This window comes from Petaurus breviceps, unplaced genomic scaffold (genome assembly GCF_028583685.1).
Source record: "Petaurus breviceps papuanus isolate PSGF00001 unplaced genomic scaffold, PetGlider_PUasm1.0 208, whole genome shotgun sequence".
NCBI classification, from domain to species: domain Eukaryota; kingdom Metazoa; phylum Chordata; class Mammalia; order Diprotodontia; family Petauridae; genus Petaurus; species Petaurus breviceps.
The window spans coordinates 23,396,823-23,422,372 of NW_027185852.1; the positions used below are offsets into that span (position 1 = coordinate 23,396,823).

The following is a 25,550-nucleotide window of genomic DNA, read 5'->3' on the forward strand; positions in this document are numbered from 1 at the left end:
CAAAAATCAACACCTCTGTGAAACAGCAAGAAAAGTGGAAGCCACCTGCCCTCAGAAACAACTGCCCTAGAAAGCAGTTCCAGGAAAGACAATTTAAGAGTCATTAGACTCCCTAAAACCATAATTTAAAAAAAGTCTTGGACACTATATTTCAAGGAACCGCAAATTTAAACCGCCCGGATCCACTATAACCAGAGGGCAAATGAAGCTAGAAAGAGTTCATTGATTGCCTACTGAAAAGAACACCCAGAGGAAAAGTCCCAGAAACGTCACAGTCAGAATACAGGGCTTCCACACCTGAGAAAAAATTGGGCAAGCAGTCATAGAAGAGTTCATGTGCCACAGAATCACAGTTCGGATCACACAAAAACTGGCCGCTTCCACTACTAGTACAGATGCTAGGGGACGCCACAGTGCACAAAGCACTGGGCCTGGAGCCCAGAAGACTGGAGTTCAAATTTGACCTGACATCTTCTATATACTATATATGACCTTGGGCAAGTCACTTAACTGCTGTCTGCCTCAGTTTCCTCAACTGAAAAAATGGGGATAACAAATCATTGTGAAGATCAAATAAGAATGGTAAAGCACTGAGCACAGTGCATGGCCCACAGTAGATACTTAATAAAAGCTTATTCCCTTCCCTTCTTCTACCATAAATGAGACAAGAGCTTAGAATGCAATACTCTCAAAAAAGCAAAAAATACATTCTTAGAACCAAGAAAACTTAACCTGAGGGAGTAGAGCCAAGATGGCAGAGAGAAGGCAGGGGCTCGCCTGAGCTCTCCTCCAAAGCCCTCCAAACATAACCTAATATTTAAATAACGCCCTAAAACAAATCCTGCAGTGGCAGGACCCACAAAGGGATGGAATGAAACCATTTTCCAACCCAAAACAATTCAGCAGGAAAGGTCTGTTGTACCTGTGTGAAAGTGGAACATAGTCTAGTGCAGACTGTGCCAGCACAAAGAGGACCCCAGCAAACCAGGGGCAGGCCTTGGGGGCCATCGAATCGGCAGCAGCAGCAGCTGCTTCTGGTTCCCTCAGCCCACAGACGTAAGGTCAGAAGGAGATTGTGGGGGTCTCTTTGCTAGCACTGAGACAGGACTCTATTGCTTTGCCCATCCTTGGGTCCAGGTCACAGTCCTAGATGACAGTCCCAGGTGGGAAGGACAACTAGCATGGCAGAGCTTATGGCCATGGACCCTTATCACAGCTCCAGGGCAGAAAAGAATGCTTGTGGACACTCTCAAACCAGAGCACAGGCCAGGAGAGTGGGAAACACCTCTTCTTAGATCATACCACCTTGGGAGAACCGAAAACTTCTAGGTCCCGAGAAGTAACTCTACAAACAGCTCAATAGGACCCCTGAAGCATGGGACAGTGTGCCCACCACCGTGGAAGCAGAGACCCACTTCAGCAAAGAGTTAAGAAACAGACTGGAAAAATGAGCAAATAGAAAAAAAATTCTGACTACAGAAAGTTACTATGGTGATAAGGAAAACCAAAACACACACTCAGAAGAAGAAAGCAAAGACAAAACTCCTACCTCCAAAGCCTCAAAGAAAAATATGAATTTGTCTCAGGTCATGGAAGAGTTCAAAAAGGATTTTAAAAATCAAATCAGAGAGGTAGGGGAAAAAATTGAGAAGAAAAACTGACCTAAGAAAATTATGAAAAAAGAGTCAACAGCTTGGTAAAGAAGGCACAAAAAGATACTGAAGAAAGTAATACCTTAAAGAACAGAATAAGCCAAATGGTAAAAGACGCACACAAATCCATTGAGGAAAAAAATGCTTTGAAAAGCAGAATGGTCAAATGGAAAAAGAGGCACAAAATTCACTGAAGAAAAGAACTCATTAAAAAACAGAACTGGGCAACTGGGAAATAAGATACACAGCCACTGGGGTTGGAGATCCATCTTGCCCTACTGGAAAGTCAGAGGAGGGATGGGGGAGGATATAGGAGAGAGCAGATCGGGGGAGGGGATATTCAGTGGGACTGCTGTTTTGGGGTGGTGGGGAAAGATGGGGAGAAAATTTGTAACTCAAAATCTTGTGAAAATGAATGTTGTAAACTAAAAATAAGCTTAAAAAATTGAATAAAAAAAACAGAATTGGCCAAATGGAAAAGGAAGCACAAAAGCTCACTGAAGAAAAGAATTCATTATTAATTAGAATTGAGCAAATAGAAGATAATGACTCTATGAGATATCAAGAAACAATAAAACAAAACCAAAGGAATGAAAAAATTAGCAATGTGAAATATCTCATTAGAAAAATAACTGACCTGGAAAATAGATCTAGGAGAGATAATTTTCAAATTATTGGACTTTCAAAAAGCCATGATCAAAAAAAGAACCTAGACATCATCTTTCAAGAAATTATCCAGGAAAACTGCCCTGATAGTCTAAAATCAGAGGGTAAAATAGAAAATGAAGGAATCCACAGATCACCTCCCAAAAGCAATCCCAAAATGAAAACTCCCTGGAATATTACAGTCAAATTCCAATGCTTCCAGGTCAAGGAGAAAATACTACAAGCAGCCAGAAAGAAACAATTCAAGTACAGAGGAGCCACAGTCAGGAAAACAGAATATTTAGTAGCTTCCACATTAAAGGATCGGAGGACTTGGACTATGATCTTCCAGAAGGCAAAGGAGCTAGGATTACAACCAAGAATCACCTACCCAGAAAAACTGAGCATAATCCCTCAAGGGGAAAATGGATATTTAATGAAACAGAGGGCTTTCAAGCATTCCTGATGAAAAGACCAAGCTGAATAGAAAATTTGACTTCCAAATACAAGACTCAAGAGAAGTATAAAAACAGCAATCAGGAAAGGGAAATCATAAGGAACTTAATGTGATCAAACTGTTTACTTTCATACATGGGAAAATACTTATAACTCATAAGAACTTTCTCAAAATTAGGGCAGTTAGAAGAAGTATATGTAGACAGAGGGCATAGGTGTAAGTTGAATATAATGGGATGATATCTAAAAAAAAATTAAGAGGTAAGAGAGGAATGCATTGGGAGAAAGGGATAGGGAGAATGGGGTAAATTTTATCTTACGTAAAAGAAACAAGAAAGAACTACTACAATGGATGGGGAAATGGGGCCTTACTCTTACTGGAATTGGCTCAGAGAATAAAATATATACTCAACTGGTCATAAAAATCTATCTTACCCTACAGGAAAGTAGGAGAGGAAGGAATTAAGACAGGGCAGGGAGGGGGTTGCTCACAGAAGGGAGGGTGGATTGGGGAAGGCTTGTAGTCAGAAAGCTTAGAATACAATAATAATGCAATAATACAATAATTTGTGGTTCCTTTACCTCCCTTCTGAGGAGGGAGAGAGTGAAAGTAGAGAGCAAATAGAATAAATGGGGGAAATGGGATGGTGTAAAATGTAGTTAGCCATCGTAACTGTGAAAAAAAATTTTAAAGCAAGTGTTTCTGATATATATATATATATATTTCTCAAATATATAGAGAAATGAGTCAAATTTATAAAAATGTGAGCTCTTTACCAGTTGATAAATGATCAAAAAATATAAAGTCAGTTTTCAGATGAAGTAATCAAAGCTATTCTACAGCATATGAAAAAATGCTCAAAATTGCTATTGGTTGGAGAAAAGCAAATTAAAACAATACTGAGGTACTACCTCATACCTATTAGATTGGCTAACAGGACAGAAAAAGAGAGTGACAAATATTGGAAGGGATATGAGAAAACTGAGACACTAATATATACTGTTGGCAGAGTTGCAATTTAATTCAACCATTATGTAGAGCAATTTGGAACTATGCATAAATGTGTATAGCAGCTCTTTTCTGATGGCAAAGAACTGGAAATTGAGGGGATGCCTGTCAATTGGGGAATAGGGAACACTTTGTGGTGTATCATTTTGATGGAATATTATTGTATTATAAAAAGTGATGAGCTAGATGCTCTCAGAAAAACCTGGAAAGTCTTACATGAACTGATGCAAAATGAAATGACTAGAACCAGGAGAACATGGTACACGGTAACAATAATACTGTAAGATGATCACTGTGAATGACATAGCTATTCTCAGCAATACAATGATTCAAGACAACTCTGGAAGACTTAGGATGAAAAATGTTATCTATCCCCACAGAAAGAACAGATGGAGTCTAAATACAGATCCAAGTACACTTTTTTAACTTTGTTTTCCTTGGGTTTTTATTTTGGTCTATGTCTTCTTATACAACATGATTAATATGGAAATATGTTTTGCATGACTATCCACGTATAACCTACATCAAGTTGCTTGCCTTCTCAATGAGGACAGTTGGGGAGGGAGGGAGGGAGGGAATTTGGAACTCAGTTTTAAAACAAATGTTGAAAACTGTTTTTACATTCTACCTAATCTTAAAAAAAAAACCTTAATCTGAAAAGCTCATCATCATTCCACTAGAGGTAGGGAGGAGGAAGGGTATGGAGGAATGGGCCTTTAAGGGAAGAGAGGACTTTAAAGGATTTCTGATGTAAGGAAACTAAGTAGCAACTTTGACATGCAAACCCAGGAGACAAGAGTAACCCAGAAAGGTAAATTTATTTGAGCAGCTGAAAGGGACTATATGATGATGGTGATGATGGTGGTAGTGGTGTTCAGTTTGTACTCTCTGTGACCCCGCTTTGGGTTTTGGGGGGATTTTTTGGCAAAGATACTGGAGCAGTCTGCCATGTCCTTCTTCAAAATTTATGTTTTCTCTCTTTTGTAATTGCATCTATCCCTTCTTTGGTTAAGAATTCATCTCTCACCCATAACTATGCAAAATATATGATCCGTTCTCTTCTATTCTGAGGGTTTCAAGAGAAAAAAAGAAAAGGGAAGATGGAAGGAACACAGTGGCTTGGAAACAAAGAAGACTGGTCTCCTGCATCTGCATTCTCAGAACTGGAAGGATTAGAAGGGTGTACAAACGAACCATACAGAGCAGGCTACACACACACACACACACACACACACAGAGTTTGGCACAAACTCAACAGGGAAACAAGAGGGGAAGCAGATGCCAGGGACAATGTCCTGATCCTGAAGTGGGGAGTAAAAAGAAAGAGAAAAGCAGGGCTCTGGAATCCAAGGGCCACCCATCCACTAAGGAACACTCAAACAAAGATGATAGTATCTGAATGCAAAGTACTATAAGAAAGGACGCAAGACAAATCCAGAGAATCCTGGAAAACGTGAAGTAATGCGGTCAAATGAGCAGAACCAGAACCACCAACGTGAGGATTATAAACCTTGGAAAGAAATTAACTAAAAATTCCGGTCTTGGGCAGAGATCGGCAAGGTGAAGGCATTACACACTTTCTGCCACAGAGGGGACATGCAACATAGGGAACAGGCTTCTGATGAAATGGCCCTAGGGGAATTTGTTTTTCACTTATTTGTTATGAAAGATTTTGGTGCGGGTTTCTTCTTTTTTAATTAGAGGGCTGGTAGCAATAGGAATGTCAAAAGACAAGGGTCATGGAGGCACTCCAAGGAAGGGCCACAAAAGTACAAGAGGATTCAGAAAGAAGCGTGAGTGGGCAAGACAGTTTCAAAAGAAACATATAGGACACATTACATACTTTTTTAAAAAGCAGAGAGTACACAAGGAAGCGTTTCATTGCAGACCCTTTTTTGTTCTACTTTTTATGGAAATGCTCTTTTTATATTTAAGTTCAGAAAAGAAAATTTTTTTAAAAAAGAAAAAATAAACAAGACTGGACAACTGACTGGATACAGGAGTGAGGGTAAGGGAAGGATCCAGGATGACTCGGAGGCTAGAAGGACCCTGCCTCCCTCAACAGAAAAAGGAAGGGTAGGATCAGAGGGAAACACTGAGTTCTGTTTTCTCCTGATGAATTTGAGATGCCCCCAAGCATCAGTGGGTCAGACAATCAACTGAAGAGCCTACTATGTGCCAGGGAGAGCAGACCATGGGGCACACTGAGGAAATGCGCAGGTAGACATGTTCACTCCCTTCAAACATGGGAAGGAGTCTGATGGGAAATGTTAATCACAAGCATTCTACATGGTAGAAAAAAAATAAATTATAGCAGAAGAGACTGTAGTTGAATACAAGGAAGAGATGAACCAAAAAGATGATAAACACTAATTAGGAAGTGGTAAGAGTTTATGAGATCTCCACAATTGGCTGGCCACGGGAAGAAGTCGCAGGTAAGAATCCTGGGCAGCTCAGTCCATGATTGATGATCTTTTTTCTATCAAAAATTAATAATGACCCATATCCAATTCCACACTGAAGCAAAAAAAAATCCATTTTTTACATTGACACAACCACAAACATTCAAATTACCAGCTTCTAAAATGAGGAACAAAAAATATAAAGCTGTATGCAATAAATCTGGCTCACATCATAGCCAATAAATGAAAGAATGTGGTCAGGAAAGAAACATCAGAAGGAACAGAGACAGAAGGAAAAGGCAACAGACAGAGACCAAGAGGGAGAAAGACAGGGAAAAGCACCCAGAGCAAGAGAAAGTGAAAGGAAAGGGCCTGTCTCCAGGAGAGAAGGCAAAGGCTAAATCTTTGTGAAGGCCAAGTACTTCTCCGACCTGGCTGCTCCTGGAGTACTGCACACACCATTTTTCAGCTTCTCTGACCCTTCAGATCTTGAGAAGCACCAAAATAAATGGGACAGGCATAACAAATTCAACAGGGCAGACATTATTTCCTTGAGAAAATCTGTATAAACCAGTGGCAAGTGAAGAAAGCAGAACAACACACACACCTTTTACAATTATGTAAAGGAACAACACTCAGTTGAAGTTGAACCCAGTTTTAATACATGAATTAAATGCATCTTTTAAATTCTGGGTCCTAGAGAACAGATAATGAAACACTCTTCTCGGTCTGGGAGTGAGAGACCATAGAAGGAAGGTCACACCGGTAGCCACACATGACTGCTGGGTCGGCCGGTTTTGATTATTTTTCTCTGGGCATAAGAGCTAAGTGGGAGTGGGGGAGCATCAATGCAACTTTTTAAAAAATATATGCCTTTGTGCTACAGTCTCAGGGCCAGAGTAATGCCCAGGAGGCTTCCTATCCGCGGTTTACACATTTGCCAGAAGCCAAGAACCATGGGCTGACGATTCTCCATGCTCCCAGGACAGTAAGCAAATCAGAAGAAGCCCCAAGCCTTAAAGAACTCATGACTTCACTGGGGAGCTAAGACAAGCATATTCAAATGAAGGAATACACATTAACGATGTTGGACCAATCTCTGACAGATCTCACTCTGTGTGTAGACAGCTACTCTCTCCCATGTGGCCCCAACAAGGTAACTAGTGATCTTAAATCAAAGCAGACACTGGGCTGTGTGACCAGGCTACGGAGCAGAGAGTCACTTAAGCTTTCCCAGACTCCATTTCCTCACCTGTACAATGGGTTCATCAATAGCCACAGGACCCAGCTCAGAGGAGGGTCTTGGCTGAGGCTCAGCTGAAAGACCAGAGGCAAAGGGCAAGGTGCACAGTGAAGGGGTACAGAAATGCCAGCTTGCAGATGACTGTTACTTTTATTACCATTACATCTTATTCAAAAGGAAGTGTTTAAAGGGAAATAAAGCGATCATATATATTACAAGCATATATGATCACTGGAATCCTCTCTACCGATCCTGGAATTCCAGAAACAACAAAGAAGAGAAACAGAAACATATTAGGATGGGGGCACAACAGATGCCAATCCTCCAGAAAGGGGGAAAGGAGGAGTTCCAGGCCCAGACTGTGGCTTGGAGGACTCAAGCAAACCACTGATGCAATGACAGGCCCACTTGGAAAAGGGGAAATGGGTTACAAGACCGAAGAAAGACAAGTACTGGACTTCAATTCCTCAAATTTTAGGCTGAGTGTCAAAGAAACGACATGTGAACCATTAGGAAGAGAAACTGATGAGGAAGTTTGACACATGACTTTGTGGGGCAGGGAGAGAAGTCATGGCCAACTGACCTTATTTACATTTTGTTTGTTTGGGCTTTTCTTACAGGGCAATTGGGGTTAGGTGACTTGCCCAAGATCACACCCCACCTCATTTACTTTTTAACAGGATCCATGGGCCAATGACCCAGGGCACACCATGGAAATACAATACTGTACCTGCATCTTGGTAAAGTGTCTCCCAGGACAGTATAATGGACAAGATGGAGAGATGTGGGCTAAGTGATACTAGGTAGACTTTTAAAGGTCCAAACAAATGAACTTGAGGAAGAGTAATTAGAGGATCCATGCCAACTGGCAGGAGACCTTTGATGCAATGCCTACTCTTGACCCTTGACCTGTTTTCTTCATTGTTTTTCTCAGTGACTTGGATAAAGGCCCAGATGACTTGCTTATCAACAGATAATTTTCAGACTGCACAAAGGTGAAAGGGAAAACTAATGCAATAAAGAAATGCCATGGCTGCCAAACAAGCTGGAGCATTGTGGCCACATTAACCGCGATGAGAACTGGGTCGAGTACAGAGAACTTACCGCCTCTGAGCCCAGAAAACCAAGTGCACAAGTACAGCTGGGGGGAGGGATAACCAGACAACCCTAAGCACATGTCACAGAGCCTGGCAAAGGCCACTGACCCTCCTTCATCTCTCATCTCATTAGGCTCAGCCCGGGGGCCTGCGGACCACAGCCCAAAGGCTGGCTCTGGCCATTCTTAACTTGTGGGCCACACAAAACAGGACACAGCCTGGTTGGGCCCTTTGAGAACTGTGGTCAAGTGTGTTAGCTGTGTCCCCTAGCTTTGGGCTACTTGCCAATCTGACAAGTGCTTCCCGGGGGGGCCCTGCCAGGTGCTACACTCAGGATACAGATTCTGTAGCTCAAACCATCCCAACCTACAAGGAGTTCATCCCACCCTTTCCCCCTTCTTGAAAGTACTTTGAGTTGATTTGTACACACTCTGTGTCTCCTTACAGTGTGCCTGGTGGGTCCTTCTAGCAGAATGTAAGCACCCTTGCTTACAGGGGCTGTTTTGTCTCTGTCTGTATCCTATCAAAGGTCCTCGGACAGCTTAGGTGCTTAATAAGAACGTGTGTGTATGTGTAATAAACATGTCTGCATATAACGGGTAAAGGTAAGGGTTATCATGGGAGAGAGGGCTTAGACATGTCCCCCTCACGCCCTAAAAGCAGAACCCAGAACAACAATCAGAAGATGCAAGGGGCCAAATGTTTGATGAAAAACTTCCAAACAATTAAAGCCATCCCAAAGCGAGGGGGGTGGCCCTTCCCAGAAGGGAAGGAAGGGCATGAAGGGGGTTTCAGGCAGGTGAGGCAGCTTGGCCTACACCCCTTTGAGGGCCCTGCCCACTCAGAGATTTTGTGCCCCTGGCCCTCGGTCAAATCCCTGCCATGATGAGGTATCAGAGTAGCACATGAGAGGAAACCTGCACAGACAGAACTTTTTTTTTTGGAGGGCAATTGGAGTTAAGCGACTTGCCCAAGGTCACACAGCTAGTAAGCGTTAAGTGTCTGAAACTGCATTTGAACTCAGGTCCTCCTGACTCCAGGGCCAGTGTTCTGGATAGAACTTTTTTAATGGGCTAAAGTGGTGTTTTGGCTGATAGGCGAGCCTTTGTCCTAATCTTATGTAAATCTTCACACCATAAAAAATAAGGAGATCACATATAAAGCACTAGTGAAATGCCAGCCATTACTCCCATAAAGAGTATGTCTGATATGTATGTAAAGTTGTGTGAAAGTCCTTCTACCGTAAAGACCTGAAACACAAATGACACTCACTTTTGATCCAAGGGAGCCCTTTTCCATCTTCTCAAAGCCAAGTGCCAAGACACAGTTTGCCAAGCCTGGAAATAAAAGTTAGGGATTTGTTAGAGCAACATCTCCAAATATTCAGAAGCATAGTTTTTTAGAAAAAATTCAAGTTCATTAATCATGGCAGGAAAACAAACCTTGTCTAAAGTGCAGAATACACCTGGGGGTTACTACCATGTTTCCCCAATAATAAGATCTATCCTGAAAATAAGCCCTCCCCTTACTGTGTAAGATTCCTCTAAAATAAGCCCTCCCCCCGAAAATAAGCCCTATTGAGATTGCTACTGTAGTGAAGGTGATCCCCTGCGCTACACGCTACATTACGGTACCCTCTGTATGCACCGTCCCCCCCCTTCCCGTGAACGCCGCACTCCGAGCTGCATCCAATCAGAGCTGCAGCAGTGAGCGCATCATCCTGTTCTTCCCCAGTGATTTGCTTGCTGGCACCATTGAGAGCAGTGCCATGGAGGAGAGCTGAGGCAGGACAACATAAGCCCTCCCCTGAAAATAAGCCCTCTGGTGTTTTTCTTTCCAAAAAAAATAATAAGACAGTGTCTTATTATCGGGGAAACACGGTACCAGGGCCATCAACGGTTTTTTAAATACTAATATTCTCATGCTGAGATAGTAAGTAAGAATAAATTGCCACCAGGTGGCGCTGTGCAGAGTGCTGGGCCAGGAGTCACAAACACTCAGAGTTCCAGGCCAGCTTCAGACGCTTCCCATCTGAGTGAGTGACCCTGGGCAAGTCACTGACCCTCTCAGCCTCAGTCTCTTCATCTGAAAAATCAGAATAAAATCACCTCCCTTCCAGAATTGTAGCGAGGCTCCTAGGAGACACAGGCACAGTTGCTACACTAAGAAAGTCCACCTAGGCCCAGGGACTCACTGCCCCATGGTCCCTATGCCAAGAAACCCTAACACAAATCCCAGGTGTCTTACCGCCCTGGATCAGCTGTCTCGCCAAATACAAAGCTGTGGAGCCAGTGGAACAATTGTTATTTACGTTGAAGATTGGAATTCCAGTCAATCCCAAGCTATGGTAGATGGCCCTCTGGCCACAGGTGGAATCCCCTGTGTAGAAGAGAGCAGACAGAAAGGAATGATTAAGAAGGAACAGCATCCCACAGGAATACAGAGACTCACAGGGGGAAACAAGAAACCTCCAGAGCACCACCTTCAGAAACTTGGCCACCCTCTAGGCCAAGACAAGGTACAAAAGCAGAGAGCTATAATCCATCATGACAGTAGCAGGAGTGAACAGATCACACTGAAAACAGATTGTGCAGTTCACACATCTCTTTCTTTACCACAATTCTATAAAAGAGGGAGAGCATTATTCCTCTTGCTTTGCAGACATGGAAGCTGAGGCTCAGAGAACTGTGAAGTGAGGGGCATCTGACAAAGGAGAACAAAGCAACCCTCTGATTCTTAGTCCTAAGCAAGGTGTAAAACAGGGCCACCTCTACTCACCAAAGGCATCTGCCACCCATAACAAAAGAGCTAGAAATCAAAATTTAAACAGTACAATTACAGATGAAATGCACAGAGACATCTTTTATCTTTCGCTTCTTGCAATTCTCCAAGCACCTGTTCACCATACACGTACCAGTGAGCTGGGCCATAGGAACTTGTCAATCACTTGGTTCTTCCCTCCTGTGTCAGGTAAAGCCTCTATCTTCTGGGAGGATGTGGATCAATACGAGGAAATACTGTAGTATTCTTGAACTAAATGCCATCAACACAGCATCTCAAAAAGAGAAGCTTAGAGATAACACAATCACCCAGAGAAGCCGTCTTCTACTTACTTAAGTCACGTTCTCCACAACATGCACAGAGAAGTTGGGTGAGTAGATGTGGCCCTATATCATGCCCTGCCTATTACTAAGAATGTGAGGCCCACTCTGTTCTCATTTAAAAAATAATCTGATATGACCATAACCTCTGTGTGGGAGATGCCCTGTTTGTTCCACCAAATTCTTTTTCATAAACACAGTGGGAGCCGGTATCTCTCCAGTCCTCCTCAGTCAAAGCCTTCCTTCTGAGCTCATATTTATTTATCATGTGAAAAATAGCCCCTGCCCTCAGGGAGCTTAGGCTATACTGGAGGAGACACCAGGTATACAGGTAACAAACAGATACAAAATACACACAAGGTAGCTCACTTCAAGAGCAAAGGGGATTAGGAAAGGCTTTGCGTAGAAGGTGAGAGGTCCAGGCCAGGAAGGAATGCATTCCAGGCACGGGGGCGGCCGGGGCCAAGACCCAGAGGCAGGAGATGGAGCCCTATGTGGGAGGGATGTCAAGGTACAGGAAAGAAACATGGGAAAATTTCCTAAGGCAGATTGGGCCCAGGCCACAAAAGGCTTTAAAACCCAAACGAAGGAATTTATTTTTGATCCTAGAGGCACGAGAGAGTCCCTGGCATTTACTGATTAGGAGTGGGACAAGGCTTGGCATCTGGCACACAGCATTTAACAAACGCTTGTTGATGTGACTTGGAGGACAGACTGGAGAGGAGAAGGCTGTGAGGCAGGGAAACAAGGAGCAGAGTACAATGCCAGGCCAGGGGCCCTTGGCCAAAGTCTGCCAACCCTGGTCTAGGAAGAAGTTCATGAGGATCTGAACTCAGCTGGGAGGTAAGGAGTCAGAGGTGAGCAATGCTATTAAGATGTTAAGACAGACACAAGAGCTGAGAGCTGATTGGATGTGCACAGTGAGGAAGGACTACAGGAGACTGCAAGGACAGAAACATCCTCAATAACAGCAGGAAAGTTCAGAAGGGCCGGGGAAAGATGGCTCTTTCTGGCAAATGTTGAATTGTGAGATGTCTGTGCGGCAGCTAGGGGGCGCCATAGTGCACAGAGAGCTGGGCCTGGAGTCAGGAAGACTCATCTTCCTGAGTTCAAATCCAGCCTCAGACACTTACTAGCTGGGTGACCCTGGACAAGCCATTTAACCTTGTTTGCATAAAATGAGCTGGAGAAGGAAATGGCAAACCACTCCAGCATCTCTGCCAGGAAAACCCCAGAGGGGCCACGGAGAGTCAGACATGATTGAAACAATTGAATGACAACATGAGACTTCTGCTGGAGCTCAGGAGAGAGCCTGAGGTTGGATATAGAGATGTGGGAGTCACCTGCACAGAGACAGTAACTAATCCCATGGAGGAGAAGAGGGTCCAGAAGACAGCCCTGAGGAACACCCGCAGTTAGGAAGCAGGGTACTGATGAGGAGCCAGAAAAGATGGCTGAGGAGGACGAGTCAGACAGGGAAGAGGAGAACCTGGAGACAGCAGAGGTATAAAAGCCCATGGGGCAAAGCAGTCAGCAGGGACAAGTTCTCCAGAGAGGTCAAGGATGAGGATTTCTAACCAAGGAAAGAAACTGGAAACACTCATTTGCCAGCTTCTATGCAGAGATGGAAGGCCATGGAGGTGCGATTCCATTATCTAACGTCGCACTCTTGTAATCTACTGACAAATTTTCCAGAACTGTTCATTTCTTTGTAATAACAGACAATAATATCAACAGTAATAGTAACTGATATTTATATGGCAGTCGTGCCGAGTCTTTGTGACCCCAATGGGGGTATTCTTGGCCAATACTAGAGTGATTTGTGTAATGATAGTGTCATTTGAATATGAAGATCCCTTTGTGTTGGCAAAAGTAGCAGGTACTTAGCACTCAGTAACTGATCAAGCCTCTGTTGGGGAAACAGAAGGTATGAACCCTTATTCCTGATGTAACAGGAAGGGGCTCGCTGAAACAGGAAGTAGCTAATGCTGTGTATATAAGAAAAGCCCCAGAGAGGCACAATCAGAATTTCTTTAAGACTGAGATCTGGTGGCAGAGCAGCTACAGAAGAATGAAGAACTGAGTCCTGAGAACTTGTGGTGGTGGAGCTTCTTCTGGACAGGAGCCCAGAGCCCGGAGCCAGGAGCCCAGAGCCTGGAGCCAGGGGCCCAGAGCCTGGAGCCAGGAGCCCAGAGCCCGGAGCCCAGAGCCAGGAGCCAGGGGCCCGGAGCCCGGAGCCCAGAGCCAGGAGCCCAGAGCCCGGAGCCCAGAGCCCGGAGCCAGGAGTCCGGAGCCAGGAGCCAGGAGCCCGGAGCCCAGAGCCCGGAGCCCGGAGCCCAGAGCCAGGAGCCTAGAGCCAGGAGCCAGGAGCCCGGAGCCTAGAGCCAGGAGCCCGGAGCCAGGAGCCCGGAGCCCAGGTTACTGAGGAAACATGACTGGGACGCTGAGACTTTGTCTTTTTGTGACTTGGTTGAGCCTTGAATTCCCTGGAGCAGCCATGGTGAAGGATCTGACATGGACCAGACCCTGTGGACTTCAGTATGGAGCAGGACCTACCCAGAGAGCTGGACAAGTAACTGGGAGCTGTCTGCCACTGAACCCAGGTAGAATCTGGGACCATGGAAGGGGATCCAGGGAATCTGAGAACAGGCCCCAAGTCAAGATGAAAAGACCTCTCCTTGGGTACTGAGTAATTATGGAATTAATAGTTTACTAGTGACCTAGGGGGTGGAGGGGTTTGTGTATGATAATTAGTAACTGTAAGGGTTATGGGATTTAAAGATCTCCCATGCCCCATGGACGTGCTGACATAGCAGAGCAAGAGAAAAAAAAAAGCCGAGCTAACGGTCCTGCGGTTGGCAGTTGGTGGCAGTTGCCTTTTTTTTTTTTTGAGTTAGGACTCCGGCTGAGCACTGCCAAGGGCCGGAGCTGCTGGGAGCGCTCTTCCCGGACGCTGGGTGGTTGCTGTGAGTGGGGAGAGGAGGACCTTTGCCTGAGGTAGCCTGTTCTGTTTTAAAGGCTTGAAAATGTGGGTGCTTTTTACTTTATCTACCTGTGCCAATGTCATAACTACTCTGATGGCTTTCACTTTCTGGTTTTGGGACTCAGTCTTTTGGTATCTTAATAAATTTTCTAGTTTATTTCCCCAAATGGCAAACCTGAAGTATTTTGTGATGGATAATTATATCAGCATATTTGTAATCTCTATAGGCATTGTGAATATGGCATTGCTGATACATTTGGCGACCAGGATGGGATCACAAAATGTCAGGCCTCTATTTGGAAGCAGTGGGGCTTTAGAGGGAGAAATGGCTATTCCAGGATGGGAGGATTTGCCTTATTCCTCTCTAGCCAGAGAATGGGCTAAAAGCACAGGGCCCTGTGAAAACTGGGAACCAAGGCTAAAAGAGGGAGAACCTGGAGATTTGGAAAGATGTTTGAAAGCAATACCCATAGAACCAGGCAAAGAACTGGCAGGAGTGTGCAGGAGAAGCTGGGTGCTGCTAACAAGTTATCGCCTTATGTGTAAAAGTAGGGATAAGCTGCTGAAGGAAAGAGCTCAGATGGCTAGGGAGTCAGCTGGTTTGCCTGAGGATTCTTCTGTGTCACAGTACTCAGAAGAGCAAACTGGAGGGACTCATGTGGTCCAGGAGCAAGCTACTGTTCATGTAGCTAAAAGGAAGCAAAAAACTAGCAGAAGGAATGTGCATGCAGCTTTTGTACAGGCTGGGCAGAGTTGCCCTGACAGCTTCCAGGAGAATGTGTGTGAGGAGAATGGAACAAGGTTAGATGAGGAGTCTCCTAATGTAGAAGCTCTCCCCATACGAAGAAGAAGGCAGGAGAACCACCGAGGCAAAACAGAGTCCAGGGAGATAATTGAGGATTTCACTCAACAGGAGATCACTGATATATTGAGTAGATTTACCCAAAGAATGGGGGAGTCTTTAGTGTCTTGGATAGTAAGAATCACTGATGAAGGCGCAGGAGGAATAACACTGGACAATGAGGACTGTTTAAAATTCATAAGTATCAGTCAGAATCCTTTTGTACACCAGGCTTTTAGGGATCACCATATGCAAGGAGGAAATAACAAAACGAGTCTTCTAGCTTTAGCTGCAGAAGGTTGCAAAAAGCAATATCCAACTGAATCTATGTGGCCTAGGGGAGACAGACCCTGGTACTCACTTAGAGACTGTATGAGAAAACTAAAGGAGGAGGTAATGAAAACTGCTATCCTGATTGGAGATGCAAATGCATATTATGATACCCCCCTAGGAGTTCCTCATAGAAATATCATAGTGAAGACGGCTCCTCCTGCATATAAGCACCTAATTCTGACTCTTTTAATTGGAGAAATAGGGCACCCTCTTTCAGAGGTGCTGGATAAGATTTCACAATTAAGCGATTTAGGGGAATGGGAAAAAGACAAATTGCCTCGAGAGAGAAGAGTAAACAGCCAGAGGATTCAGAGACAAAATAGACCAACAAGAACGGAACTGTTTACTGCTCTATTAAGAGCTGGGGTGGACTTTAGAAGAATAGATGGTATTCCAACTGAAGAGCTGCATAAGCTGTACCAAGAAAAGGTACTTAGCATTAGAATGAACAGGGAAGCAGGAACCACCCCCGCAGGTATTTCTGAATCTGAATCTTTGTATCCAAGTTTGCCCCACCTTCAGGGGGAATAGGAGATAGGCCAAGCCCCAGCCCAGATAAAAGAAATATGCAGAAGAGATTGCAGACCCCATATTGGTTTAACAATCTATTGGAAGAATGGATCAACTACTGTGACTAGGGCACTGATTGATACTGGGGCTGAGGCCACACTTATCTATGGAAACCCTGATAAGTTTAAACATGGAACTCCTATTACCATCACAGGTCTAGGAGGTGCTGAAATATCAGCCAGACAGGTTAAAATAACAATGAAAATTGGGCAGTTACCTAAGAAGGAATATACTGTGGTTGTTGTACCCATTCCTGAATACATCATTGGAATAGATGTATTGAGAGGCATGACTCTGAATTTACCTGAAGGGAGATACCAATTTGCTGTGAGGAAGATAGGAATTAATACAGTTTTAGTAGGAAAACTAAAAATGGACCCAATCACTTTACCTGAACCTTCTGAAGTAATTACTTTAAAACAGTATCGTGTGCCAGGTGGGCAAGATGAAATTGCCACTACTATAAAGGAATATGTTGAAGCAGGAGTGTTAGTCCCTACAACCACAAGATGGAATAATCCTGTCTGGCCAGTAAGAAAATAAGATGGGACGTGGAGAATGACTGTGGATTATAGACAGTTGAATAAGGTGACTCCTTCTTTGTATGCTGCTGTTCCAGATACCATCACCTTAATAGAAAGGATCCAGAAATATGATGGGACTTGGTATGCAGTCATTGACTTGGCAAATGCCTTCTTCACCATCCCAATAGACTCTAAACAATGGGACCACTTCGCTTTCACTTGGCAGGGTAGACAATATACTTTTACTCGCTTGCCACAAGGGTACATACATAGCCCCACTATCTGTCACAGGAACTGAAGGATTTGGTTCTACTGATAGAATAAAATCAGGAGCTAAAGTATGGGTAAAACGGAAGCCAGATGATGTTCCAAAGGCTGCAGAGATTATAGCATATGGGAAGGATAACACTGTAACTATTGTTTATTCTGGAGAAGATGATTACAAAATTGTACCCTTAAATCATTTATTCTACCGTGAGTGAGGCTACAATAGTCTGGTTATTGTTCTTGATTTTTTGTTTGTTCACCTTGTTTGTTAGATTTGTTTCCACAGGCTTGGTACCCTCCATCTGTAGATGCCTGATAGCTTAAGCTGGATGTCACCCCCTGTCTGCAACTGTGATGTGTCACCCTTGGACCTGGCATCAAGCATATTAAGAACTGACCTCTCAAATGGGACCCCTAAGGACAGGGACAGCTCTACATCCGATTTCAGCAGCAAGTAGCCATAGAAGAAGAGATCTTCACCCCTTACCACAAGATTTTGGGGCCCCATTTGTTCAGGGTGGGGGGAATGATGGGGAGCTTGTGCTCAAGCCCCACCCTAAAATATGGTTTTTTGTGTTTATTGTGTGCTATTCTTGTTATATTGTTGTGAAATTTTGTTGGCACCAGTTATTCCTACTGTATTTTTGCCAAGTAAGGGACATGAAAGATCTTGGGGCCGAATGTAAGGGTTATGGGATTTAAAGATCTCCCATGCCCCATGGACATGCTGACATAGCAGAGCAAGAGAAAAAAAAAAGCCGAGCTAACGGTCCTGCGGTTGGCAGTTGGTGGCAGTTGCCTTTTTTTTTTTTTTTGAGTTAGGACTCCGGCTGAGCACTGCCAGGGGCCGGAGCTGCTGGGAGCGCTCTTCCCGGACGCTGGGTGGTTGCTGTGAGTGGGGAGAGGAGGACCTTGGCCTGAGGTAGCCTGTTCTGTTTTAAAGGCTTGAAAATGTGGGTGCTTTCTACTTTATCTACCTGTGCCAATATCATAACTACTCTGATGGCTTTCACTTTCTGGTTTTGGGACTCAGTCTTTTGGTATCTTAATAAATTTTCTAGTTTATTTCCCCAAATGGCAAACCTGAAGTATTTTGTGATGGATAATTATATCAGCATATTTGTAATCTCTATAGGCATTGTGAATATGGCATTGCTGATACAGTAACTGATTGATGAATAAGTGACTGATTGAGTTAATCAAGATTTTGCCCCAAGACTGGAAGACTTTGACTGTGTACTTTGAGATGACTGTTCTTTGTTCTAAATATTGTGACCACTTTGGTGAAAACTCTGTGGCCATTTTAATGAGAAGCTGTTATGAATATCACATTGTGATTTTCCGTGATAAGCTGTCATATTGTGAATGCTGTACCTTGATTCTCTGTGAAAGTTTTGCTTTGATTTGTTATGGAATAAAGAAAGTGTTCAATATACAGGGTAATCAGAACCCTACAAGCCATTCCTGGCAGCATTCTCCTGGAAAGCTTCCGTGCACGGCGTTACAACGGGATGATAATATTATTGCTCCCATTTGACAGATGAGGCGATTATAGCTCAAAGATGAGGAGACCTGCCCAGGGTCATGCAACTATAGTGAATGTCCCAAGCAGGAGCTGAATGCAAGCCTTACCAACCCTCCCCATATGAGCATGCAGCTCCACAAACTCACCGTACACGTAGCCGACACACGCCTGTTCCACCTCCGAATAAGAGATCTGGGCGTCAGCCAGAGCCTTCAGCCCTACAAAGAGGAAAAAGGGGATTTTAACAAAGACACTTTTGTCAACTGACACGTAACATTTTTTAGGTGAGTCAAGAATTGAGTTCTAGCTTTGCTCCAAACAGCAAATACACCCTCACAGAGTCTCTTGGATTTAAGCTTCCTACATGTGTTTTCAGTCAAATATAATAATTAAGGAACAGTTTAAATTAAGTCAGGGATGGAGAAAACCAGCAGCTGGTTGACCTTGACCTGTCAAAGCCCAGAAGCCTCAATCAGGCAAATGGGTGACCTATACCCCTTTTAGTAAGAAAGCATTCGAACCCCCCAAAGTCTTTTTTTTTCTTTTTTCTTTTCTTTTGGAGATAATTGGGGTTAACTTATTTGCCTAGGATTACACAGCTACAAAAATCTAAAGCCAGATTTTAACTCAGGTCCTCCTTACTCCAGGGTTAGTGCTCAATCCAATGCACCACCTACCTGCCCCTACTCCCCCTGAAGTCTTGAGGGAAGTGGGGGAAAGGGAGATGAGAGCAGTCCACCCATAGCCAAGAGGGAAGGACTGAAGCTAAAACCAATGAAGTCCCTCCCCAGAGCAGGGCATCCTTAAGGGAAGGAGTGTGAAGAGAAGAGAACATGGTCACACCCACCATCAGGGACATCTATCGTACAAGGCTCCAAAATCTAGGGAAAATGACCCTCCCCCTAGATACAGAAGGGCAGCACCAAATGCACCCCAGAGAGGAGGGCTAACCTCACCGAGTGACCAGAGACCAGGTCTGCCCTTCCAGCTAGACAACACAATGCACGGGATGTGTTCTGAAAGACTTTTTTTTTTTAAAGCAATCGGGGTTAAGTAACTTGCTCAAGGTTACAGGGCCAGTTATTTCTGGGTGTGGTGCTGAGTATCTGAGCCTGGATTTGATCCCCAGGTCATCCCGACACTAGGGCCAGTGCTCTTACTCGCCACCTGGCCACCCTGATACACCTTTTTTGCATGAGGATCCTGAGAACAGTCTGTGTCAACACTTCCCTGCCTGGTTGCTGATGGGCCACTTGCACACAAGATGCCCAATGGGCAGTGAAATGCTAAGCCTCCACTTGCCTACCAGAATCATTAGAACCATCCTACTGAACTGCACTGATTCTCTCAAATTTTTACTTCTTACCCTTCTTCTTCTTCTTTCCTATCCAGTTCCTGTTCCCTAATCTCTGGCCACCCTGATAGTCCATCCTGGCCTAGCCTTCCTGACTCCAATTCAGGTTTCTTCTGTCCATACACAGCCATATTTTTGGGGTGTCCCCTCACTGACACACTGCCAGTCTGTCCACAAAGCCAGACAGATTCAGCACAGCTCAGTTTAAAAGATATGATTCTTTAGAATTTGAAAATGTTCCTGTCTATCATGCATAAATCAGTTTCCCAATCTTGTCTGCAAAGCAAGAGTAGTTTACCTTCACTAAACCAGGCAGTTAGTCCTGATTTCCTGATACAGATAAGGAATTGAGACTGTCTGCTCAAGAAATGAAGAAGGACAAAAGATCAGTTTCTCCCTGGGTTGATTACCTGCTTCTTTTGCAAGGTCAGGGTAGTCCACTGAATCCTGAAGCCCAGGCTTCTCAAACTGGAAAAACAAGAAGAAAATAATCAGTATAAGCAGCATGTTTCCATTTTCCCAACTGGGTCACTTACCTATTAGAAATATACATTATAAAGAAAATGGAAGTAATTTTTCTGCTAGAAATATACATCATAAAGAAATGGGAGTAATTTTTCTTATTTTAATAGTGACTATGACCTAAGAAACAGAGATATTGATAATTTATTCAAATGTTGATTACTTGTGGAGTTCAAAAGTCTTAGAGAGAGAAGGGGATAGGAAGGGAAGCAGAGGTAGAAGGGAGGGGGAAAGAACAGGCAGAATCTCAGGCCCAGCTGGAGCAGAAACACCACAACAGTCTTTGCTTGTTGGTTCCTTCCTTTGTTTCTGCCTTGTTAAAACTGAAGGCTTAAGTTTCGTATGTCCATTAGATGGCTCATTTTCATTGATGGCTATTGAGTTCATAATCAAACATCATCTTCAGCTGTAATGGCCTGACACTGGCTTTGACCCTCATGGTCTGGGTCAGAACCCACAGGGATCTACTCACAAGGGGAACAATTTGGAAATCAAAGTCCTACCATGTGCTCCAGGCTCCCCCCTTCATTCTTCTCCACGATTCTTCCTGATACCACCCTTCCTTTTCTACCTAAGTCCACATCCAAGACACTCCCCTATGTTCTACTGCCCTTCTCATCCCCTCTCCTCAGAGTTCTAGGTCTGACTGATGACAAAGCACTTATTCCTGCTTCTTCTATCCCAGGCATCATGCTAAACACTGAGGATACAAATACAGTACCTGCCCTCCAAAGCTTACATTCTGATGAGGGAAACACCACCGAAGTGAGAGCTAGAAAGTGAAAGAGGGAGGGATGGTACAGTGACTCCCCCCCCCCATGGGAGAGGCTGAAAGGTCAGCAATCTGCTTATCTTTACAATAGATTAAAGGTTATTTATATTAGCCAGCTATTAACAGGATAACATCAGAATCTGGAGTTATAAGGAACCTCAGGAAATCATTTAGTCCATTTGTAACTATTTTCTTTTTCTCTTTTTTTGGAGGGGGGAGGGCAAGGCAATTGGGATTAAGTGACTTGCCCAAGGTCACACAACCAGTAAGTGTCAAGTGTCTGAGGCCTGATTTGAACTTGGGTCCTCCTGACTCCAGGGCTGGTGCTCTATTCACTGAGCTAGCTATTCACTAGCTAGTTACCCCATAATTATTTTCCAGAAGGGAAAATGGAATCCCAGGCAAGTGCAGTGCTTTGGCAAGGGTGACAGTAAAAAGCTGACATCTCCTGCCTCCTACTGGTTACTGGAGGTAGTACGAGGATACAGAAAAGACATTAAAATGTTGAAAGTGGGTTGAAAGAGTGTGGAATGGAGAAAGAAATGCTTAATAGAGAAAATTTTAATTTATTTTTTAAAAAGATCTGTGAACAATAATTCACATACAGTATTTCGCTGCGATGATCATATACTATATACCCACAGCCACGCAGGCATGTCCAGCAAAACCAGCCCCTTCCTGTGACCTTCAGACCTGGAATGCACTTGCCCCTTACCTCAAAAGCTCAGAATCCTGTCTCCTTCAAAGTCAGTGCAGGCCTTAGGTCGTCCATAAACCCTTTCCCAATTGTCCCCAGGCATGAATGCCCTGCTCCTACTTCTGAAATCACTTGGTATGTATGTTGCATCTATTTGTCTGTTGACAAGTACTGTTGCGCACTCGCTGAATGTATTTCTCCTTGAAGTAAGGAACTATTTCAGGTTTTACTTTCTGTATACTTGAGCAGTGCCCGGCACATAGTAAGTCCTTAATAAATGCTCACTGAACAAACGAATGAATGAATGATGCTAGAATGTCTGGCACAGTCCCTGCAAAGGCAGCTCTGCATGATCAAGTCCTTTTAGAGCAAAAAGAAATAACAGGCCACAAACGGCTCATCCATGTGATGCTGCAGAAGGAGGCCTGGGTTTGGAATTCGAGGACCCCTTGCCAAACCATGTGGAATCCTCTAGTCATCTCATGACTCTGTGTGCCTATGAGCTTACCCCCACAAAGAGACTCAGTCGGCTCGAGGACAGGCATCGTGTCCTTCTTCAACTCCGTCTATATTTCCTGCCTCGCCCAGTACAAGGCTGATCATACAATGAGCACCTAGCAAATGTGTGGATGCATGCTAAGCCCTATAGTCAGATTCCTCAATTCCTGGTTCCAGAAAGAACCAGCCTTTGGATGATTCACTGCCCATTGGACTAAAAAGAACAAAATTCATAAATGAAAAGGCAACGATTAAGTGCTTATTATGTGCCAAGCACCATGCCAAGGGATGGGAACACAAACAGGAAAGTGGCAGGGTCCCTGCTTTTAAGGAGTTCCCCTTGTAATGGGGGGAGACAATATAAATAAGAGGTCAGCTGTAGGTTCAGATGCACCAGCAGGTGTAATGGCAAAGGAATTTGAAGACCTTGCCTGATCTGAAGATTTTCCCTGTCCCCAATAGGCTGAATGTAATCACATGGAGACTGTAGTGGGAGGAATTTGCTGAAGGGTGGAGCAGAACCCATAGGAAGCTGGGAGTCAGAGCAACTAGACAGTGGGAGAGAGAAGACACAGCCAGGGAGACAGCTAGGTTTGTGAGTGTTGGTTTGTGGGAAATCTAAAGGATGGTGTAGCTCTCTGCTGCATTGTGGTGTATTAACTTCTATATTGCTATGATGGATTCAGTTTCCTGGTGTTGGGATTTAGTTTTCTGGTATCTGAATAAATGTTTTGCTTCTGTCTTCTATATGGAGTGTTATATTTTTCAATTGAGAACTATGTTGGCATATTTATAGTTGCTGTCAGTGCTCTGAATATTGTGCAGGCACTACAGCAGGGCAGAAGGTAATGCCTACTGGGGCAAAGAGCACAGGGGCAGAGCTGAGCTTAATGCCAAGACAAACATGACTAATAACAAAGATGGCTAACAGGAAGCTGACACTAGGCAATTAATAAATGCATGTCAGTTAACTGACTGACTGGATATAAATAAGGAGCTACTAAGAGAGGGCCTTGCTGTCCTTAGTAAATTCAAGGCCACGTGAACAACATAAACCACAACCTAAGGAACTGAAAGTCCCTGAAGATGAGATGGCCAAACCACTCACAGTGTGAAAGGACCCAAGGGTCAGGAAAGCACCAAAGGACTAGAGAAGGGAAAGAAGCCTACTTTACAAAAAAGTAAAAAGGACAGTTGCAAATTACAAGCCAATGGCATTGACTTTGATTCCTGGCAGAATGTTTGAATGGGTCATGAAAGGATGGTGTCTGTCTAGAACAGGAAGTACCAGCCTAGCTCCATCAAAACTAGGTCACACCAGGCTAACCCAATGTCTTTTTTTTGGAGTGTCACTAAAGACGCAGAGCAGGGCAATGTGATACAGATAGTTTACTTAGTATTTAATAAAGCATCTTAGACCACACGTATAAAAAACAGAGTGCCATTCCTCAACAGATAAGTGGATGAAGGGTAGGAACAAAGCATTTTTAAAAGAAGCACAAAACAAAAGAATCCAGGAAAATGTGCCCCAAATCACTAGTGGTAGAGCAGCTCAAGGTTCTATAACAAGCTTTGTTGAGGGCCAGTGTGAGGCAGTCCAGTCTTGGGTGGAGTGTGGATCAGGATTTCCCTAGGCCCCAATCCTCATGTGAGCTAATTATGGCTCAGGGTGTTGGCCCACCATCTTTCCATGACTAGCAAGGAAACAGGGTATGATTACTAAGAGGTGACCCCCAAATATTGCACAACCACCAATAATTAAGTACGAGCCGATTAATCATTTTTTCCACAAGAAAATTGGATGCAACCACCTCCAGTAAAAAAACCCTTATCTCAGAATAAATAAACAGGCTACACTGATAGTCCCCACCTGGCTCATGTTGTTATTTCATTCCCACACCCCCGTGTTCAGGCCATGCCCCTTCAATGCAGGCATCAAGGCTTCACCTCATAGCCTACAAACTGACAAAGACAGAAATCCAGCAACACAATCCACTGTTCATAAAGCTCTGAATTGGCCCAGTTCCTCTGGACCTCAATTTGGAACAATGAGAGAAAAGTGACTAAACTGTTCGTGTCCTTTGAGAAAGTGAACCCACTCTTGGGCACCCTGCCCAATAAAGGCAAAGAAAGAAACAAGCCAAACACATAACAAAGTGTTCATCCAGCACTCCCTCAGGCAGAAAAGAAAGTGAGTGTCCATTAATGAGGAAGTGGCCAAAAAAACAGGCATATGAACCCAAGGGAGTACGGCTGTGCAGTAAGAAATGACAAGTAGGAGGAATATGGAGAAGCAAGATTGGCATAGAAATAGGGTTATGGGGATGAACAGATGAAGAATCAAACAAGAAGTACCAAAACAATACACAAAACTATATCAACATAAGTTGAAGGGCATAAAAGGTCACTCAAATGTGGTCATTAAAGACCAACACTGGTCCCAAAGAAGAGATCATGAAAGACCTCACTCCTCAAATGAAGAAGGCAAGAACTCCTAGGGCAGAATGTTATGCACAGGTTTAAATGGAGGTCACAGCATCAAGTGGTTTTCCCTGATTGGTTTTCTTTGTCACAAGGGATGCTTTAAACTAGAAATGACTGATGTAAAATCAAAAGGCATCAGTAAAACTTTTGTAACAGGGACCTGGCCAACAGGAACTCCACCTCAGCATGTGAGGTATGCTGCCAGCCCACCTGGAAGAGCTGGGAAGCCAGGTTCCAGAGAGGGAGGATGACATTCAATGAAAGGCCCCTGCTTCCCAATCTGAAGCACAGCAGTGAGGGGGGAAAAGCTAATGGAAACAGGTCTTTTAAGAAAAAGAGTAAAGTAACTAAAGAAACATAATAACCTGTTTACAGCAGAAGGAAAAAAGTCATAATTTGAAAGAAAAACCCTCAATATTAGAGACAGGTGGAAGAAAATATAAATCTAACTCTTATAGCTTTAAATGTGAATGGATTCAATGATCCAATAAAATAAAAAAGAGTAACATGCTGGATAAGAAAACAAAACCTTACAATCCGTTGCTCAAAAGACATACATTTAGGGGCAGCCAGGT

The 25,550-nt window shown here is 43.8% G+C and overlaps 1 protein-coding gene across 3 annotated transcripts in view; it reads right to left on the reverse strand.

Moving 5' to 3' along the window:
• Positions 1-25,550, reverse strand: part of LOC138165341 (sterol carrier protein 2) — a 464,797-nt gene that overhangs the window by 59,195 nt on the left and 380,052 nt on the right. For all 3 annotated transcript variants that reach the window (XM_069093561.1, XM_069093563.1, XM_069093562.1), the window contains 4 exons: positions 20,413-20,470; positions 18,795-18,866; positions 10,752-10,883; positions 9,777-9,841 (listed from right to left, as the gene is read on the reverse strand). In XM_069093561.1, the coding sequence (XP_068949662.1) occupies positions 9,777-9,841; positions 10,752-10,883; positions 18,795-18,866; positions 20,413-20,470 (327 nt within the window). The remainder of the gene's footprint in view (positions 1-9,776; positions 9,842-10,751; positions 10,884-18,794; positions 18,867-20,412; positions 20,471-25,550) is intronic.